Source organism: Benincasa hispida, unplaced genomic scaffold, assembly GCF_027475165.1.
Source record: "Benincasa hispida cultivar pf3 unplaced genomic scaffold, pf3_genome.v1.1 HicScf663, whole genome shotgun sequence".
Lineage (NCBI taxonomy): Eukaryota > Viridiplantae > Streptophyta > Magnoliopsida > Cucurbitales > Cucurbitaceae > Benincasa > Benincasa hispida.
Genome location: NW_028326782.1, coordinates 34,070 through 52,590, shown reverse-complemented (window position 1 = coordinate 52,590; position 18,521 = coordinate 34,070). Strand labels below are relative to the sequence as shown.

General features: G+C 30.3%; 1 protein-coding gene across 2 annotated transcripts; it reads right to left on the bottom strand.

Annotated features, from left to right (window-relative positions):
* Positions 1–693: 693 nt before the first annotated feature.
* LOC120071629 (spermidine synthase 2-like) lies at positions 694–17,475 on the bottom strand. Of its 2 annotated transcripts, none has more exons than XM_039023986.2 (10): positions 17,087–17,475; positions 8,590–8,778; positions 7,638–7,714; positions 6,158–6,280; positions 5,062–5,166; positions 2,895–2,967; positions 2,728–2,799; positions 1,570–1,765; positions 1,166–1,295; positions 694–1,014 (listed from the first exon to the last, which is right to left on the bottom strand). In XM_039023986.2, the coding sequence occupies exons 1-10, from the start codon at positions 17,313–17,315 to the stop codon at positions 949–951; spliced, it is 1,260 nt and encodes a 419-aa protein (XP_038879914.1). In that variant the 5' UTR covers positions 17,316–17,475; the 3' UTR covers positions 694–948. The 2 variants fall into 2 exon arrangements, 1 of the variants encoding a protein (XP_038879914.1); XR_016527194.1 differs by having other exon boundaries at positions 780–1,014; positions 1,166–1,260.
* Positions 17,476–18,521: the final 1,046 nt, after the last annotated feature.

Genomic DNA, 18,521 nt, shown 5'->3' with positions numbered 1-18,521 from the left:
CCCTTGAGAAGATTTTCAAGTTGCTCACATGCAAACCCTAATAGACAAAATGAAAACCCATATATGTAGAAAGACAAATGGAAATAATTAATTACCATACATAGTAAAAGGAAGATAGAGAAATAAAGTTGATGAATCTAAACAAGTAATAGGGATTTTGAAGGTCTTCAAAACCAAAATCTATTGAAAAATCACCATATTTGAATAGAGTATGATTAAATTAATATTGAGAAATCTCATTGAAAAAAAGAAGAAACGAGGCTGAAGTTTTTCTTATGGTGTATATGAATTTGAACTTTTTACTTTAAAGAAAAGTTACATGTCAATTACTACTGAGTTATATTCATGTTTAGGTAAGAAAAAGATACAGAAGTTGATGATCTAAAGAAGTGAGAAAATTTTTGGTATGGAAAAGATTTTGATGGAAAAATGTTCGAGGCGTAGGATTGCACACATAGGCTGAGACAAAACTCACACAAAAATGAACATTATTGAAAGTACATGAATCAAAATAATATTTCAACAATAATCGAGATGAATAATATTTCAAAGTGTGAGAGTCGTCTAAACACCTAAACAAGAAAAATGTAACAACCCTCGAAGATTTACAAGATATCTTCAAAATATAGAAAAACGATGGATGGGGAAATTAACCTATACTTATTTTGAAGAGAACTTCAAAGCCAAGCCCAATAGCAAATGAAAAACCATATATAAGAGTACTGATAATTAAGACATTAACAAAAAAAAAAAAAAAAAAAGATGAATAAAGAGAGAAATTGATGATCAAAGGAAGTGGAAAATTGAAAAGATTGTGATATGTTGGTGAAATGTCCAAGTTATGGGTTGCACACAAAAACACACACAAATTGAATCTCAATCTAATCTATCATTTTTCCTTCACTTTAAATTACCACTAAATCCCTCACCAAATGATTTTTTATATCCTTAGTTGCTTCTCAATCCTTTCCCTTTCTTTGCAAATGATGGCAAACAAAAGGCTGCTGAATGCACCTGAAAAAAAAAAAAAAAAAAAAAACATTACCACAATCATTACCATTTCAAAGGTCTATGATTCGATATCCCATTCCACCATTTTTTTTAACTAGAAAGAAATAAATTAATCAATACAGTACTAAATAAGTTGTCGAGAGAGAGAACTTGCCTCCGAGTTGTAAAACTTCAACGGTTTGGTTGCAACTCCAAAATTCTCATTTAAGTCAATGAGATTGATCGGATTTTTGAAGTCAACTTTAGGTCCTTGAGTCGAACACAACAAGAAACCAATTACCCCACTGACAAAACACGATGTATATATTCATCAGACCTTTTTTTTTTCATATGCTTAAAAGTTTATTTGTATTAATTTTTCAAGTGTTTAATTTTGAAAATATTATAAATACTCAAAATAGTTTTTGACATACTTCTAAAGTATATTTAAATTTTTTTTTTTTTTTTTTTTGTCAAACGAGTTTAAATAAAAATGACTTTCTTCAAAAACAATTTTTTCTCTAATCAATCCAAACATGACGTAAATTGATAGGTTATAGATCATCCAAATATTCATACCTGGGATAAGTAGGAACAATGGTCCAAGCATATTGAACTGAGCCTTTGAATACTTGTTGGCATTTTGAGACCAAAATTTCAATGTCAAGAGAATGAAACCAAAGGCTTTCTGCTTGAATACAAAGCACCCCTCCGTCTCTAAGTGCTTTTGCCACCTTCTCAAACAAGCCATTTTTCACAACCTCATCATCTGGCTCTAACCACATCCAAAAAATAAAAAAAAATTAAAAATTAAAAAAATATTATTTTTAGGAAAAAAAAATTATTTATCTCTAGATTTTTTTGGGGTTTCAATACATTACACTTGTTACCTCCAATTTTTTTTTTTTTTTTTCAATCTAACCCTCTAACTTAAAAAAAAAGCTAATTACCACTCAGCTAAGTTCATTGTTGATCTTTGATGTTTATTTTTGATAAAACAGTTATGATGTGAAAAAAAAACTTCAATTAAATTTTAAGAAAATTATTTTAAATGATAAAACTGCTAAAAATATTTACAAATAATAGCAAAATATCACAGTCTTATCTATGATAGACCTTGATAAACCACGATAGACTAATTTATTATGTCTATCATAATACAAATAGTTACAAATAGTAGTATACTGCGGATATATCGTGGTCTATCATGTATATAAACTATGAAATTTTATTATATTTATAAATATTTTGATTATTTTTTAATATTTAAAAATAATCCTTAATTTTAGTAACCTTGAAAACTAAGTTGGCTATAGTTAATTTATTATTTTCATTATATGGATAGAAAATGTGTGCTGAATGAAAAATCTAAGGTAAAAATGTAAACTTTGAAATCTATGTATTAATTTAAAACAAAATTCAAAACTCAAGACTACTAAGAATATAACACTTTGAAATCTAAACACCAAACGATAACGGTCACCAAAAAGGTAATTCCTCTTATTTATAGCTTTTAAACAAGACATAATAATAAATTAATAATTAATTTAGAGTTATATATATATATAGAGGGAAATTCTTATAAATAGAAAAATTCTAAAAAAATTTATACGTTATAGTAAAAATTATACTTTGAACTTTTTACTATAAAGTGTAAATAATTTTAAATATATTTTTTTATTTTTTAAAAACCCATATATATATTTGATAGTGTTAAAAGAGATAAAATTATTGTACTTATTGGGTCGAAAGCGTCGACTATGATTGCATCGTAGGTTCCAGCTGGAACAGAATTCAGAAACGCAATTCCTTGCAACATAAAAAACACACAATAAAAAATTTACAATGTTATAAATAATAATAATACTAATTGAAGAAAATTAGTAAAATTAATTGATTCAAACCATCTATTATATGAAGATTCACTCGATAATCTTTATATCCAACAGCAATTTCTGGAAAATACTTCTTGTACACCTTAAAAAAAAATAAAGAAAAAAATTAAATGCTTTGATACTCAGTTAAATTTTTAATTAATTTTGAGAAAAATATATTTTTATCCCTAAATTTTGAGTATAGTTTCTATTTAGTCCTTAAATTTCAAAATACTACACGTTTAATCTTTATCTTTTGAGTTTGATTTCAATTTAGTCCTTAGGTTTCAAAATGCTATAATTTTATCCTTGACATTTGATGATTGCTTCAATTTGGTCCCTATATTGAGATTTATACTTTTAACCTCGATTTTTTTTTACTAAATATTCACTTTCCGTCTTTAGAGGTAATTTATGTTAATAAATTAAAAATCTTTAAAGGAATTATAATTAATTAAGTTTAACTATTTCTTATCTCTTTTAAATTTATATTTAAAATTTCACTTCATAATTATTTTTAATTAATTAATAGAAATTGACGTCAATCATTGAAAGTGAGTATTCAATGAAAAATTAAAGTAGAAAGTGTAAAATCTTGAGACTCGAAGACCAAATTAAAACAAAACCTAAATCTCAAAAATAAAATTGTAATATTATAAAATTTAGAGATTAAATTGAAATAAAACTCAAAATTTAAAGATAAAATATGTAACATTTTATAACCTAGAGATCAAATAGAAATTAGAGTGAAAATCTCGAGACCAACAAAATATTATTCCCATTAATTTAACAAGAGTTAAAGCGTATTATTTTTCTTTTGCATTTCTTTTAATTCATTTTTCTTGGAGTTGAATCTCGTTCAAAAGTTTGTTTTGGAATAAATATTGGGTTAAATTTTTTTAGAAATGGAATGATTTTTGTTCTGAGAGTAGTTTAATGGGAAATTGTCACAATTAGCACTAAAGAAATTCCTTTCTTTTAGAATTAGCATCATTTTAAAAATTTCTTTAAATAATTTTTCTCGATCCATCAATATCGACTACCAAAATTTAGACAAAAAATTAACATTTTCATCATATCGAATGTTATGGACTTTTTTGGTGAATCTTAGGAGACTTATATATTTCTACCAAAATTTAAAAATCATGTGAGATCCATTGGAAAATCAATTTGTATAATTCATACATCTATTTGGAATTTTGAAAATTTCAGATAATTATACCAACATAATTTAAGTGAAAGATTTGAAAAGTTAAGTAAAATTTGATATAAAATTTAATAAAAATCACTCGATTTTAGAGTAAATTTATAAAGATATAATATTTATTATAAGATTTTGAAAAATGAGTAGAATCTCGAAGTTAATCTTGAGATTTTACCAAAAAAACTCAAAATAATCAATAAAGATGACAAAGTTAAATTTTTATCTAAATCCCAATTGTCGAACTACGTTGAGATGAACTGAAAAGCTATTTAATTTTTAAAAAAGTGATAGTCATAAACATCTAAAGATTATTTCTGACAATTTTCTTAAAGAAGATGTGGTAACAATAAGAAGAAGATTACATTATAACTTCCGTTCATGAAATATCAAGAATTGTGTCTATTTTGGTAAAAGACTTTCAAAGATTAGAAATTCAATATGTAAAATCCTGTTTGGTAATCATTTTATTTTTTTTGTTTATGTTTTTAAAAATTAAGCCTATATCATCCAAATTTCTTATAATTATTTGCATTATTCTTAACTATAATGGTTGAATTCTTAACCAAATTCTAAAAATAAAAACACCTTTTTGAAAGTACTTTTTTTAGTTCTCAAAATTTAGCTTGGTTTTTTTAGTGAGAAGTAGATAACAAAAGAGTAATTTTTGAGGTGGAAATAGTATTCATAAACTTAATTTAAAAAAAAAATGATTATCAAACTGGACTTAAACTTTCCATTTATTTTTTAATTTACAAATTTATTAGACATACAATTGAAAGTTTAGTGTCTTACTATTCAAATTTATATCTAATAGATTAATTAATTTTTTAAATGTTAAAATTTTCAAAGACTTATTAAATATAAAATAAAAAGTTAATGTACGTATTAGAAGATTAATACAAACTTCAAAGTTAAAAAAATTAAACTTGTGATTAACAATAATATTAAGATAAATAAATAAATTGGGAGTTAAATTAAGAGAGAGGGACTTACATCAATGAGCATGGTGTCAATTTCACAAATATCAATTTGTTCAATGGAAGAATGCCTAGAAATTTCTCTTAGAATGCCACCATCTCCTCCCCCAATCAACAAAACCTAATAAAAAAATAAAAATAAAAATAAAAAACATCAACTATAAAAATTAATGGTTGTGTCTGTCAGCTAGAAAGTGGCCTAGTAATTATGATTTCAAATGGAAATTAATTAAAACTTAATCCAAACTTAAAAGTTTGATACAGATATATATTTGCTAATTATAAGGCTTTTACTATAGCCCCTCATGATTTTATGGCATGTTTTCACATTATCATAAATAATATAATGCACCCATTTTTTAATTAAAAAATAAATAAATAATAAATTTAGTCTGAATTTTACTTTCAAAATTACAAATTTAGTCTTTTAACTTTAAAATTTTTATAATTTACAAATTTACTATATACAAATGGGTAAGAATTTCTATGTGTACCATTTAGTTTTTTAAATTTGTATTGGTTTAGACATTTTTTATCGTGATTTTTCATATTTTCATTGCAAAAATATAAATTCTTATCCAAATTTCAAAAATAAAATACAAGTTTTCAAAAATTACTTAATTTTTACTTTTTGATTTAGTTTTTAAAAACACTTATCAAAATATTTGAAAGTGGAAAAAGTGTTTAGAAGCTTAATTTTCGAAAATGAAAACTAAAACCCAAATATTTACCAAACAAGACCTACATTTTTTTAGTTTTTAAAAATTTTCTTTCGATTTTGAAAATACTCATAAAATGTAAACAACAATACATAAAAACCAATAAATTGAAAGTGATGTTTATAAACTTAATTTTCATAATAAAAAAATAAATAAAAGAAAAACCAAACGATTACACCAAATGAGACTTTAAGATTTCATTAAACCAAACTGTTATACCAAATAGAACTTTAGGATTTTATTAGACATAAAATTTAAATTTATTATACGATGTATCGATTAATTTTTAAAAATTTTAAATTTATCGAAAGTGATTAGACATAAAATCGAAAGTTTACCCGTCAATATAATTTAACCTAAAAATATTGAATGAGAGGGAGGAAAGAAAATGACCTTTTTGGGGTTAGGAATAGAGCAAAGAGGAAGGTGGGTAATCATTTCTTGGTAAGCACATTCATCCTTCTCAGTGAGTTGGAGTGCTCCATCCAACACAAACACCTTTCCATATGCTGATGACTGCATTTCATTGTAATTATAAACACATCTAACTCATCAAATTAACTCATTCATTAATTACTATTAAGCATGACCTAATTAATTATTACTTTTCCCTTTTTGTCTGCCTTTCTTGTTGGCTAATTTTTAAATCACATCTTTGAAAAGTTTGTAGTTTTCTCATTAATTATTAATCTGACTTTCTTTCTTCCATTCATGAAAAAAAAAAACATTACTTTTTGTTAGTACAACAACTAGACATCGAATTTCTAATCTTTAAAAAATGTCATGTTAATTACTATTAAGCTAAACTCACTTTAGAAAAAAAAAAAAACGGTTTTCTTCCTTAAAAAAGTATCAAATTTATAATTATTGACACGTTACCCTATTTATAACATGTAAGGGAGGACACAATTATCTCCAACAGTACTAAACTTTTAAGATGAAACAAAAATAAAGTTAAGAGGATAATTATGTTTAAATGGACAATATCATAAAATTGTGGAGAGTCGTTGTCTCCCAACAATAATGCTAATTAAGATATATATTTGACATTTGGTTTTAAAGAATTTTTTTTTTTGGTTCTTGGATTTTGAATATGGTTTTTCTCTAGATTTCAAAATATTATATTTTATCCTTGAGGTTTAAGTTAAATTTTCACGGAGTGTTAGGTTCTAAATTTTTCATCAATGCCCACTTTTAGTCATTTGTATCGATGTTCTATTAATTAATTTAAAAGAATTAAATTAATTTTGGTTGGTTTCTTTATTGCTATTATAATTAATTAAAAAATTCACATCATAATCTTTTTAAATTTAATTAACCAGAAAATTGACATCAAAGATCAAAACCAAGCATCATTAAAAATTTAAATCTATAAGTGTTGGATCTAGAAATCTACCTATCAAATGGAAACTAAATTCAAATTTAAGAATAAAAATGCAACAACCAACATGAGCATAGCTTAATTAATATAATGATTGCACAATCAACTTTCAGGTCAAAAAGTTTAATTCTCCCACACCATGTATTGTAAAAAAGAAAAGAGCAAAAATGTAATAATGAAAATTAGGGAACAATTAACATAATCAATCAATCATAATATAAAAACTGGGTTCATTTAAATACGTTCCCAAATGACTAGTTAATATTATTTGAATTATGAATAATAATAAAAGAAATCATTACGATTGTAGCAGTTTGATTACGTAGGGGTAAACATTGTCTAAATTCAAACAATGAAAACTTTACTAAGAAAATAAAGTAACAAAAAAAGGCGATTTTATCGTTTTCGAAAGTCAAATATTCAAATATTCACCTTTCCATTCAAATTTTTGTATAATGTTTGAGATTAGTATATAATGTATATGTATAATACCTGAAACACCAACATGGATTGATAATCAGACTTTCCTTGAAACAAAACTTTGTCCACCTTTAAGAAGTGTGCTTGACCTGTTCAAATTTGATTTCATCTTAATTAGTTCATCTTTCAATTATCATAGATCTCATCAAAATGTTTGTGTTTTTTTTCTTTTGATCTGAAATAGAATGTTTAATAATTAAGGATGATGTTTTAGAAGCAAGGCAACCTTTTCACACTTATTTAACATGTTTTTTTAAAGTGGATTTATTGTGTTTTATAATTACAATGCCTATGCATGCTGTCTAACAATAGGATTTCCCACCCCTTTTGCCACTCCTCTTTAAGTAAAAAAACATTTTTTAAAAAAAAAAACCCTATTTGATTCACAATTTAAATTATGTTAGTATGTTTTAAGATTGATTAACAAATATATATATATTTGGCAGACAATCTGGATTATATTTTTTAACATTGTTTTCTAACTCTGTGATCTAAATTGTGTAAATTTTGAAAATAACATTTTTATATTTCCAATATATCAAAATTTTGAATTTTGAATCTTAAAATGCAAATTTGTATTTAAAAAAGATTACAACATTAGAAATATAGCATGTCATAGACTCAATTTTTTTAGTTAAAATATCTATTATGGATTTTATTATAAATTATGTAATATTACAAAAACAATAATTATTCTAAAAAAATTAGCTAAAACATGTTCATAAATTAATTAATATTAGTTTATATTCCACTAAAATTCAATTGGTAATTACAATAAATTTTATGAATTATAATTATATATATACTATCAAATATATTAAAACATGAAATATATTTATGTTTTCCCTGAATTTGATCATTATTTTCAAAATTTCTATTTTTAAGTTCGCTACCAAAGATTTAATTTATTTAAAACAAAAAATTTACACAAAATGGAAATTAAAAAAAAAAAAAAAAAATCTACCTGGCCATTGTGGGCAGTGCTCAGAAAACCAACCAGGAATGGTTGGATGGTTGAGAGCATCTGCATCACCATTAATTTTAATGGAGTCATCTTCTTCATCTTTTTTTTCTTCAACTGCAATAACATGCAGATTGTGAGAGCTGCCATGGTTGAAAACTTCCTTTTTCTTCTGCTTAAACACCAAATCATCTGAAAAAAAAAGAACCCCATTTGCATCCATGGACATTGAACCCTATATATATATATATTCTTTTTTTTTCCTAAAAATTTTAGGGCTTTGTGATAGGGGTTGGGTTTTGGGGTCTATATAGAATGAAATTTGGTGGCAAAAAAGTGGGTCTTCGACAAAATCTTCCACATGCTTTGATAAAAGAATTGAACCTATATTTAATTTATTGTTAATCATTCTGACTTGAAAAAGTTTACTTGGAAAAAAAAAAAAAGTCCCAATGTAATACATATATATTGTGGGTTGAGTTATCTTCATTCGCAGGAGATTGTTCAAAGAGATGTTGTTGAAATGCCTTGAATTTGTTTGTTGGCGCTTCAAACAACCTATTAAATAAAATTTTATTAGATCTGCATAATGTAGAGGTTAAGGTTGATGATGAGGATGCTGCCCTAATTCTGTTGACATATTTGCCGCCATCTTATGAGACTTTCGTTGACTCCTATATTGGAGGGAAAGAAACTCTGACCTTAGAAGATACAAAGTCTACGTTGCTTATGAGAGAGGACTGTCAGAATGCAGGAAGTTCAGTTATAGAAAGTCAGACATCTGGGTTAGCTGCTATTGGAAGCAAGGGACATAGGAATTCTGGTAAGCAGAAGTCGAATCAGAATAAAAGATCTTCGAAGTCAAAGGATTCTAGATCAGATGATATTTGTAACTATTGTAAAGAAAAGGGGCATTGGAAAACTGAATGTCCTAAGATAAAAAGGAATCAGGAAAAGAAGGAAAAGAGTGACAAAAGGGAAGCATCTGTCTCTGTTGCACATGTTGAGATTGATTCTGAAGAAGTCTAGATCGATTCTGAAGGAGATCTAGCTTTAGTTGTGAATGAACAGTCACATTCTGATGATGTGTGGGTTCTTGATTCTGGGGCATCTTATCAGCAAATAGATGGAGGGAATGTTAGCATGGCTAACGGTGCTGTGTGCAAGATAGTTGGAATCAACTCAGTCAAGATACGAACACATAATGGTGTCTTCTACACTTTAAAAGAGGTTAGGCATGTTCCACTAATGAATAAGAGTTTGATATCCTTTAGTGTACTCAATAGCAAGGGTTATAGTTTTGAATGTAAAGGTGGAGCAATGTATGTCTATAAGGGTTCTGAGGTAGTTCTGAAAGACATAAAGCATGGAACATTGTATTTTCTATTAGGTTCCACAATAACAGATTATGCTGCTGTTGCATCGTCGGTCGTTCACAAGGATGATATGACTAAGTTATGGCATACGAGACTTGGTCATATGAGTGAAAAAAGGATGCAAATTTTGTCAAAAAAAGATCTTCTCTGTAGGCATAAGATGTAGGATTTTGAATTTTTGAACATTGTGTATTTGAGAAACTTCATCACAGCAAGTTTCCAAGAGGTGTTCATCGTACAAAAGGGACACTTGATTATATTCATTTAGACTGTTGGGGACCTTCCAAAGTTTAATCTATTAGAGGCAGTAGGTATTTTTTGTCTATAATTGATGATTACTCAAGAATGACTTGGGTGTTTATGATGAAACATAAAAGTGAAGCCTTCAAGAATTTCAAGCAATGGAAGATTTTGATCGAAAATCAAACTAGGAAGAAGATCAAAATGCTGCGAACTGATAATGGTCTAGAATTCCTTGGATCTGAATTTAATGAGTTCTATAAAGCTGAGGGGATTGTTCGCCATCATACTGTTAGGAATACTCCACAGTAAAATGGGGTTGCAGAACGTATGAATCAGACGTTGTTGGAGAGAGCAAAATGCATGCTCTCTAATGCAAGATTGGCTAGAAAGTTTTGAGTAGAAGCAGTGAATACATCATGTTATCTGATCAATCGTGGACCTCACATAACTATTGATTGTAAAACACCTTACGAGGTGTGGTCTGGTAAGCCTACAGATTATTCTTTATTAAAAGTTTTTGGTTGTACTGTCTACTATCATGTTAATGAGGGTAAATTAGAACCAAGAGCTAAAAAAGGTATATTTGTGGGTTTTGGGGATGGAGTTAAGGGATTTAGAGTTTGGCCACCTTTTAAGAATAGAGTCATACTTAGTAGGACTGTGATATTTGATGAAAATTCCATTCTTAACTCAACTGTAAAGCCTTTTGTGATGTCTACTGATGTGGGAGAAAGTAGTAGTGTTGATAAACAGGTGGAGATGCAATTCACTTCAGCTATAAATGAATTACAACATCAAGGTGGAGAAGATCAACACGTTACTATAGAAACTGATGTGCAACCAGAAATTAATATGCCTAGAACGTTAGAAGTTGATTTGGCTGAGAATTCTAGATCACGAGTAGATCAACCGAGTATAGCTCGTGATAGAACTAGAAGAGTTGGTGTTGGACCTCTTATGAGGTATGGTTTTGAAGATATGGTTAATTTTGCATTGCAGGTTGCTGAAGAGGTGGATCCTCATGAGCCATCCACCTATAGAGAAGCTGTGTCATGTGGTGAGTCTGCTAAATGGCTTACTGTTATGGGGGATGAGATGGAATCTCTTGACAAAAATCAGACTTGGGAATTAGTTAAACGACCAAATGAGAGAAAAATTGTCACTTGTAAATGGGTCTTCAAGAAAAAGGAGGGAATGTCAACTTCCGAGGGCATTAAATATAAAGCTTGAGTTGTTGCTAGAGGGTTCACACAAAGGGAAGGAGTTGATTATAATGAGATCTTCTCAGACATACTTCTATCAGGGTGTTACTAGCTATAGTAGCACATCAGAATTTGGAACTTGAACAACTAGATGTGAAGACAACTTTCTTACATGGAGAGTTAGAGGAAGAGATTTATATTAACCAATCAGATGGGTTCCAGTGTCCAGGTAAAGAAGATTATGTTTGCAAGTTGAAGAAATCTTTGTATGGGTTAAAGTAGTCTCCAAGGCAGTGGTACAAACGATTTGACAACTATATGATTGGACTTGGCTATAATAGGAGTCCATATGATTGTTGTGTATATCACAACAAAGCTGATGATAGTTCGATGATTTATCTACTTTTATATGTAGATGATATGCTCATAGCTCCAAAGTCCAAATCTGATATTATGAAATTGAAGAATCTTCTCAGTGCTGAGATTGATATGAAGGATTTGGGTGCTGCTCAGAAAATTATGGGTATGGAGATTTATAGGAACAAATATAAGAATAAGATCTTCTTGTCACAGAAAGGATATATTTAGAAAATATTATCCAGGTTTGGTATGTCATCAGCTAAGCTTATAGATACTCCTAGTGCTGTAAATGCTCATTTGTCATCTAAGTTTTCACCACAGTCTGAAGCTGAGAAGGAGTACATGTCTCGAGTTCCTTATGCTAGTGTAGTGGGAAGTTTGATGTATGCTATGGTCTGTACTAGGCCTGATCTTGCCCATGCTGTTAGTGTTGTCAGCAGGTTCATAGGTCAACCTGGGAAGGAGCATTGGCAAGCCGCTAAGAGGATTTTTCGTTACCTTAGAGGTACATCTGATGTTGATCTTGATTATGGGAGTTGCACAAATTATTTGGTGACTGGTTATTCTGATTCTGACTATGCTGAAGATGTTGACAGTAGAAGGTCTATGACTGGCTATGTGTTCACTTTGGGTGGTTCTGTTGTTAGTTGGAAGGCAACCTTACAGCCTACAGTTACTTTGTCTACTACTGAAGCAGAGTAGATGGCCTTGATAGAAGTTGCTAAAAAGGAATATGGCTGAGGGGGCTAGTTGGTGATCTTGGTTTGCATCATGACCAAGCTATTGTATATTGTGATAGTTTGAGTGTAATATGCCTAGCCAAGGATCAAGTTCATCATGAGAAAACTAAGCACATAGACGTAAGATATCACTTCTTAAGAGGTGAGCAGAGAGTTAAAGTGATGAAAATTAGTACTGCTGATAACCTTGCTGATATGTTCACCAAACCGATTCCACAAGGCAAGTTCCAACATTGTTTGGACTTGCTGAATGTTTTGAATTGTTAGTGGTCCCCTTTGCGGGACACTTTGAGGCACGAGGGAGAAGTCTGGGTACGTTTGGCAATTTTGATTTATGTTGCATTTGGTACATCTGTTATCTAGGAGAGAATTCAAGTCAAGGTGGAGATTTGTTGAAATGCCTTGAATCTGTTTGCTGGCGCTTCGAACAACCTAGTACGAGGGTCTCGCAGTTATTTACGATTTTGACCCTAGGGTTTAGAGCAATGCGATATATAAACTCTCTAACCTAGAGGCACTGTTCTTGATGTAATTCTGAAAACATTTTCTCGAAATAATATTTTTCTCCCTCTGCCCGTAGACGTAGCTAACACACGATTAGTGAACCACGTATATCTGTGTGTCGATTTTCCCTACTCTACATTCCTTTTTGTGTTCTTTAATTGTCGATTTTACAACAGATGTAAAGATAGAAAACATGTTGTTCGATAAAACACGTATAGTAAAAAAATGTTGATTTTGGTGTGGCTAGAGTTGAGGCCTCAAATCCCAACTACATGACAAGGGAGATCGAGACACTTGGTTACATGACTCTGGAGGTAGTAGTCGCTCACTCGTACGACTAACGGCATTTCGAAGAGGACCATTGTTCATAAAATGTTTCCCTTTGATTCGACATTTGTGTTCCTCATTCATTACATGGAAACTGGAATCAGTGCCCCAATGTAGTTATCGAAAAATATCATAATGATGATTTTGCTAAATTTATCGTGGTCTATCTGGTTTTACAGATTCTCAATGGCAATCCATCAACAGGAAGTGTGATGTGTATAGCTCCGATATCTGCATGTGTGAAATTTATTGTTGCGACATGCCATATATTGACCTAAGTTTCTTTGAAGTAACCTCTGTTGTGGTTTGTCAGGTAATATTGTTTTAAATAAATAAGAAAAAAAGTGAACAAGAAAACACTAAATCTCTATTTTTCTTTTGAAAGTTGGTTTTATTATACAATGTTTGCTCAAGTTATTTTTCTTTCTCGCAACTTATTGATTCTAAAAGATTTTTTTAGTGCCTATGGCCTAATGGAGACAAACACAATGCTCCTCAGCGACATAGCTGATTACAAGGCAGGCCATGTCATCGGCAGCCATAGAGTGTCGTTTGATAGAATTGTCGGATGAAGCGGCAGAAGTACCGGTGATTGTTTCTTGGAGGTTGCCTGCCACGGCGCTGCCCGATTCCGTTGTTGTAGTAACGAGGGTTGGCATGGATAGCTCGAATTGGTCGTCGGGGACGTTTGAGTAGCCGAAGCAACCTTCACACCCTGGTGATGTGATTCTGAATATGTAAAGATTTTAAGGCAAAAACAGCTGTCAGAATTTGACATAGAATGTTTCACTCCTTTTTTTGCGATAAAGGGGATGCTTGAATGTCGTACTAAGACAACACATACATTAGAAGGTATTTCAATGCATCTTGGGAGTGGCAACATTCTTCTGGATGTTCTCCATCAAGAATTCAGAAAGTGGATCGAAGTTAAAAGCATCGTAAGTAGCTTGAGCAAATTCGCCCTATTTGACGATTTCACGACGAAGGAAAGTATGGAGAAGGTTGAGGAGGTTGTCCTAATTGGCGGTGCTATGGTTGTCGCGATGAAATTTATTCCAAAAATGTATTTTAATACATCTTCATTTGCCAGGACCGTGTCACCAATCGGCGACAACATGGTTGCCGAAATGGATGAAATTTATTCCAAGAATGTATTTCACTAATGCATCCTTAGACAAGCTAACGTCTTTCATTAACGTTGTTTCTAGAAGTTTTGCTCTCCATCAAGAAAGCAATGGAAGACCCCGTGATAACTTATTTCTTCTCATCATCAAGACCCATCGTGAAGGTTAGAGAGAAGATAGTAAGCCACTAAAATAAAAAATTATTGATCAAGAGTAACAGTAGTCATAGTAATGTGTACGGTTTCTTCTTTTGTTTTTCAACTTAAACTCTTAATTTTAGAGGAAGAGATTGATGTACAATTGATTTTATAAAAGTGATTTTTTAACAATCAAATTTATATTTGGTTCTAAAATTTTATAAATGATTTTGAATTATTATGTTTGGTTCAAAAATTATTTTATAATTACCAAGTTATATATTATATTTGGAAATTTAATTAACTAATTAATTATAATAAATATATTATTTTTATTAATTTATTTTCTAATTTGTTTTAAAAAATGTTTTTATATAAAAGTTGGCCACCGACAATCGTCGGAAAAGAGTCGCTAAAGATGGTGGTTGAAGATGGCTGACGACGATAGCTAAAACCCATAATGGGAGGTTGGCGGCAACGGAGGTCAGAAGTTGGCCGATAATGGTCATTAAAAAACGAGTCGGCAGCTGGGTGACAACGCTTTTTGGGAAACGGTCACCTGAAGTTGGCCGCCGGCGATCACCAGAAAACACTTGTTGGAGATGGTAGTCAGAGATGGCCGTGGGTAGTCATCAAGAAACAATGGTCAAAGGTTGGCCACTTGACAATCATCGTAAAACGGTCATTGGAAGTTGGTATGCGGCTTGGCCGAGGATGGTTGTTGAAAAGTGGACAGCGGAGGTTGGCTGGCAGTGGTTACTAAGAAAATGATCACCAGAAGTTGGTTGTCAACGGTTGCTGGGAAACAGTCGACGGAGACATGGTCGAAAGTTGGCTGATTATGGTTGTCGAAAATTGGTCGTCGAGGGTTGGCCAACGATCGTTGCTGGAAAATGGTCACTAGAATTTGGCCAGTGGTAGTCATTGAAAAAAGTCATCGGAAGTTGGTCGATGATGGTTGTCAAAAATCGACCGCTAAAAAACAGTGACTAGAGGTTGTTGATGGCAATCATCAGAAAACAGTCACTAGAAGTTGACCAACATTGGTCCCTAAAAATCGATCGTCAAAAGTTGCTCGACGATGGTTGTCGAAAAGCGGTCGTCAAGAGTTGGCCCGTGGCGATGTCGAAAAATGGTAATCAAAGGTTGGAGGCAACGGTCACCAAAAGTAAGTTGATGGTCGTCACAAGAATATAGTTGTTGAAAATTGACCGACGACGGTTGTCAAAAAGCGGTCACCAAAGGTTGGCTAACAACGGTTGCTGAAAAAATGGTTGTCAGAAATTGGTCATCGAGAAACGTCGACAGAGATGTGATCAAAGGTTGGTAGGTGTCGATTGTCGAAGGTTGGCTAACGACCGTCGCCAGAAAATGGTCACTAGAAGTTGGTTGACAAAAACCTCCAAAAAATGGTTGTCGAAAGTTTGTTGGCAACTCTGTCGAATAACAGTCGTTGAAAGTTGACCGACAACAGCGGCCAGAAAAATGGTAGCCGAAAGGACTTATTTGGTTGGCAACTGAATTCTATTTTATGTTTTAAAATTTATTGAGTTCACTAAATATATGTTTGACAAATGATCTGGATTTTATTTCTTTTTTCAACCATTTGTAGATTCTATAATCGAAATAGTGCAAATTTTGAAAATAATTTTTTCTTTGTTACTAGTATATCAAAATTTTGAATTTTAAATCTTGAAATGCAAATTTATATTTAAAAAAGATTGAAAAATTTAGAAATATAGCATTGTCATTGACTCAATTTTTTAAATTACAATATCTATTATGCATAGGATTATTGTTTTAATTGGCAGCTGAAAATATTTTTAAATATAGCATAATGTCCCTATCTAATAGTCACATTTTGCTACATTTTTAAATAAGTTGACCAATTTTATTATATTTGAAAACACCCTTGATATATTTTGTTATAAATTAATATTAAAAAATAATAATTATACAACAAAAATGAGCTAAATCATATTCATGTAAATGATTTTATAACAATTCTTCAACCTAAAGTTTAGTTATATATATATATCCATTAGCATTCGAGCCAACTGATGTATGCTTGACACTACAACATTTAGGTGTTAAGAAAACTAAGAGAATTTTAAGTTCTAGATATGTGACCACAATGAGTTAAATTCCTTTACCAAGGTATGTTTCTTTATTTACCACTAGGTCAATTCATGATGATTTCAACTTAAAATTGAATTGGTAATTACAAACTAGTGGTTATAAATATAGTATGAAATCCATTAAAATAATTGTTGATTGTTATAGTATGAAATTTTAAATTACAATAAACTTTCTCAATTAGTTCATTGTTTTCAAATTTTCTGTTTTTGAATTGGCTATAAAACATGGCCTAAACGTTTTAGAGAATTGAACAAAATTATTAAACACAAAATGGAAATTATAAAAAAAGTAAATTGAAAATTTGAAAATAATTTTAAAATTAAAACATAAATAAAAATAGAAGTCCACCTGGCCATTGTGGGCAGTGCTCTGAAAACCAACCAGGAATGGTTGGATGGTTGAGAGCATCTCCATCACCATTAATTTTAATGGAGTCATCTTCTTCATCTAAGTTTTGATCTTCAACTGAAATAACATGCAGATTATGAGAGCAACCATTGTTGAAAACTTCCTCCTTCTTCTGCTTAAACACCAAATCATCTGAAAAAGAAAGAACCCCATTTGCATCCATGGCCATTCAACAATTTAAAAAAAAAAAAAAATCTTTTCAAACTCTGTTTTTTTTTAAAGAAAAGTTTAGGCTTTGTCATGGGTTGGGTTTTGAGGTTTATATAGAATGAAATTTGGTGGCAAAAAAGTGAGCCCTTGACAAAATCTTCCACATGCTTTGATAATAGGATTGAGAGCCCATTTAATTTAGTATTAATTATATTCTTGACTTGAAAAAACTTTATTTGAAAAAAGAAAAGTCCCAATATAATACATATATACTCACAACTTTTTGTTATTAGTTCCCTATTTTCATCATTGTGCTACAATTGTTGAGATTTAGACCTCATGAATTAGTCAATAAAGGTCATTTGAGTTCAATAAACAACTCATAACTAGAGAGAATAAGATTAATCCGTCGAGGATACCATATTAAAAAAAAAAAACTTCATACATTTTATATAGTACTAGATGAGTTATTTCTCTCGTTGTTAATTGATTTTGAGATGAAACTTCATGTTATCTAATAGGGGTAGTTGAAAATAATAGTAAAATTTAAATTCAACTTTCAGAATCAACTAGCAAAATATTGAAAAACTCCATGTTATTCTATCGCTAATAGGAGTCTATAGTGATAGAGTTTACTACTAATCGATTTAGTTCATAAAGTCCAAACGAATATTGGTCCAATAAAAAAAAATTGAGATCTGGTAAAAGATGATATGCCCAAAAGAAGTACCATCTTGAAGGGGGGCATATTGAGGATTTCACATTGAAAAAATAAGAGATTTCACACCTTCTTTATAAAAGGCTACTTTTCTCGTTATCAGTTGATTTTGAAATTGAACCTTATGTTATCTAAATAAAATCCATAGTACCATGGCGGAGATTTTACACCAAAATTTCTCTCTTTGATCTTATTTTTGTTTATATACATATTCAATGTTTCTTTCGGGTTAAAATTGATTTTAAACATCTTCCATGTCTTTATCATTTTTATGTATTTTTTATGTTCAAGTTCTCGGCCAAACCCTAAATGATTTTGCGGATCAAACACTCTTGTCGGCTGGTTAACTCTTATCTTTTATGTATATCTTTGAATTTGGAATGAAACATGATGATGGATGTTTTTGATTCTTGGTATATATATAAGTATATTATATGAGTCAAAAACTTGCTATTGAAGTATTATGTGAAGAGTTTTTGGATGTTAATCATCAAATAGGTTTAGTTT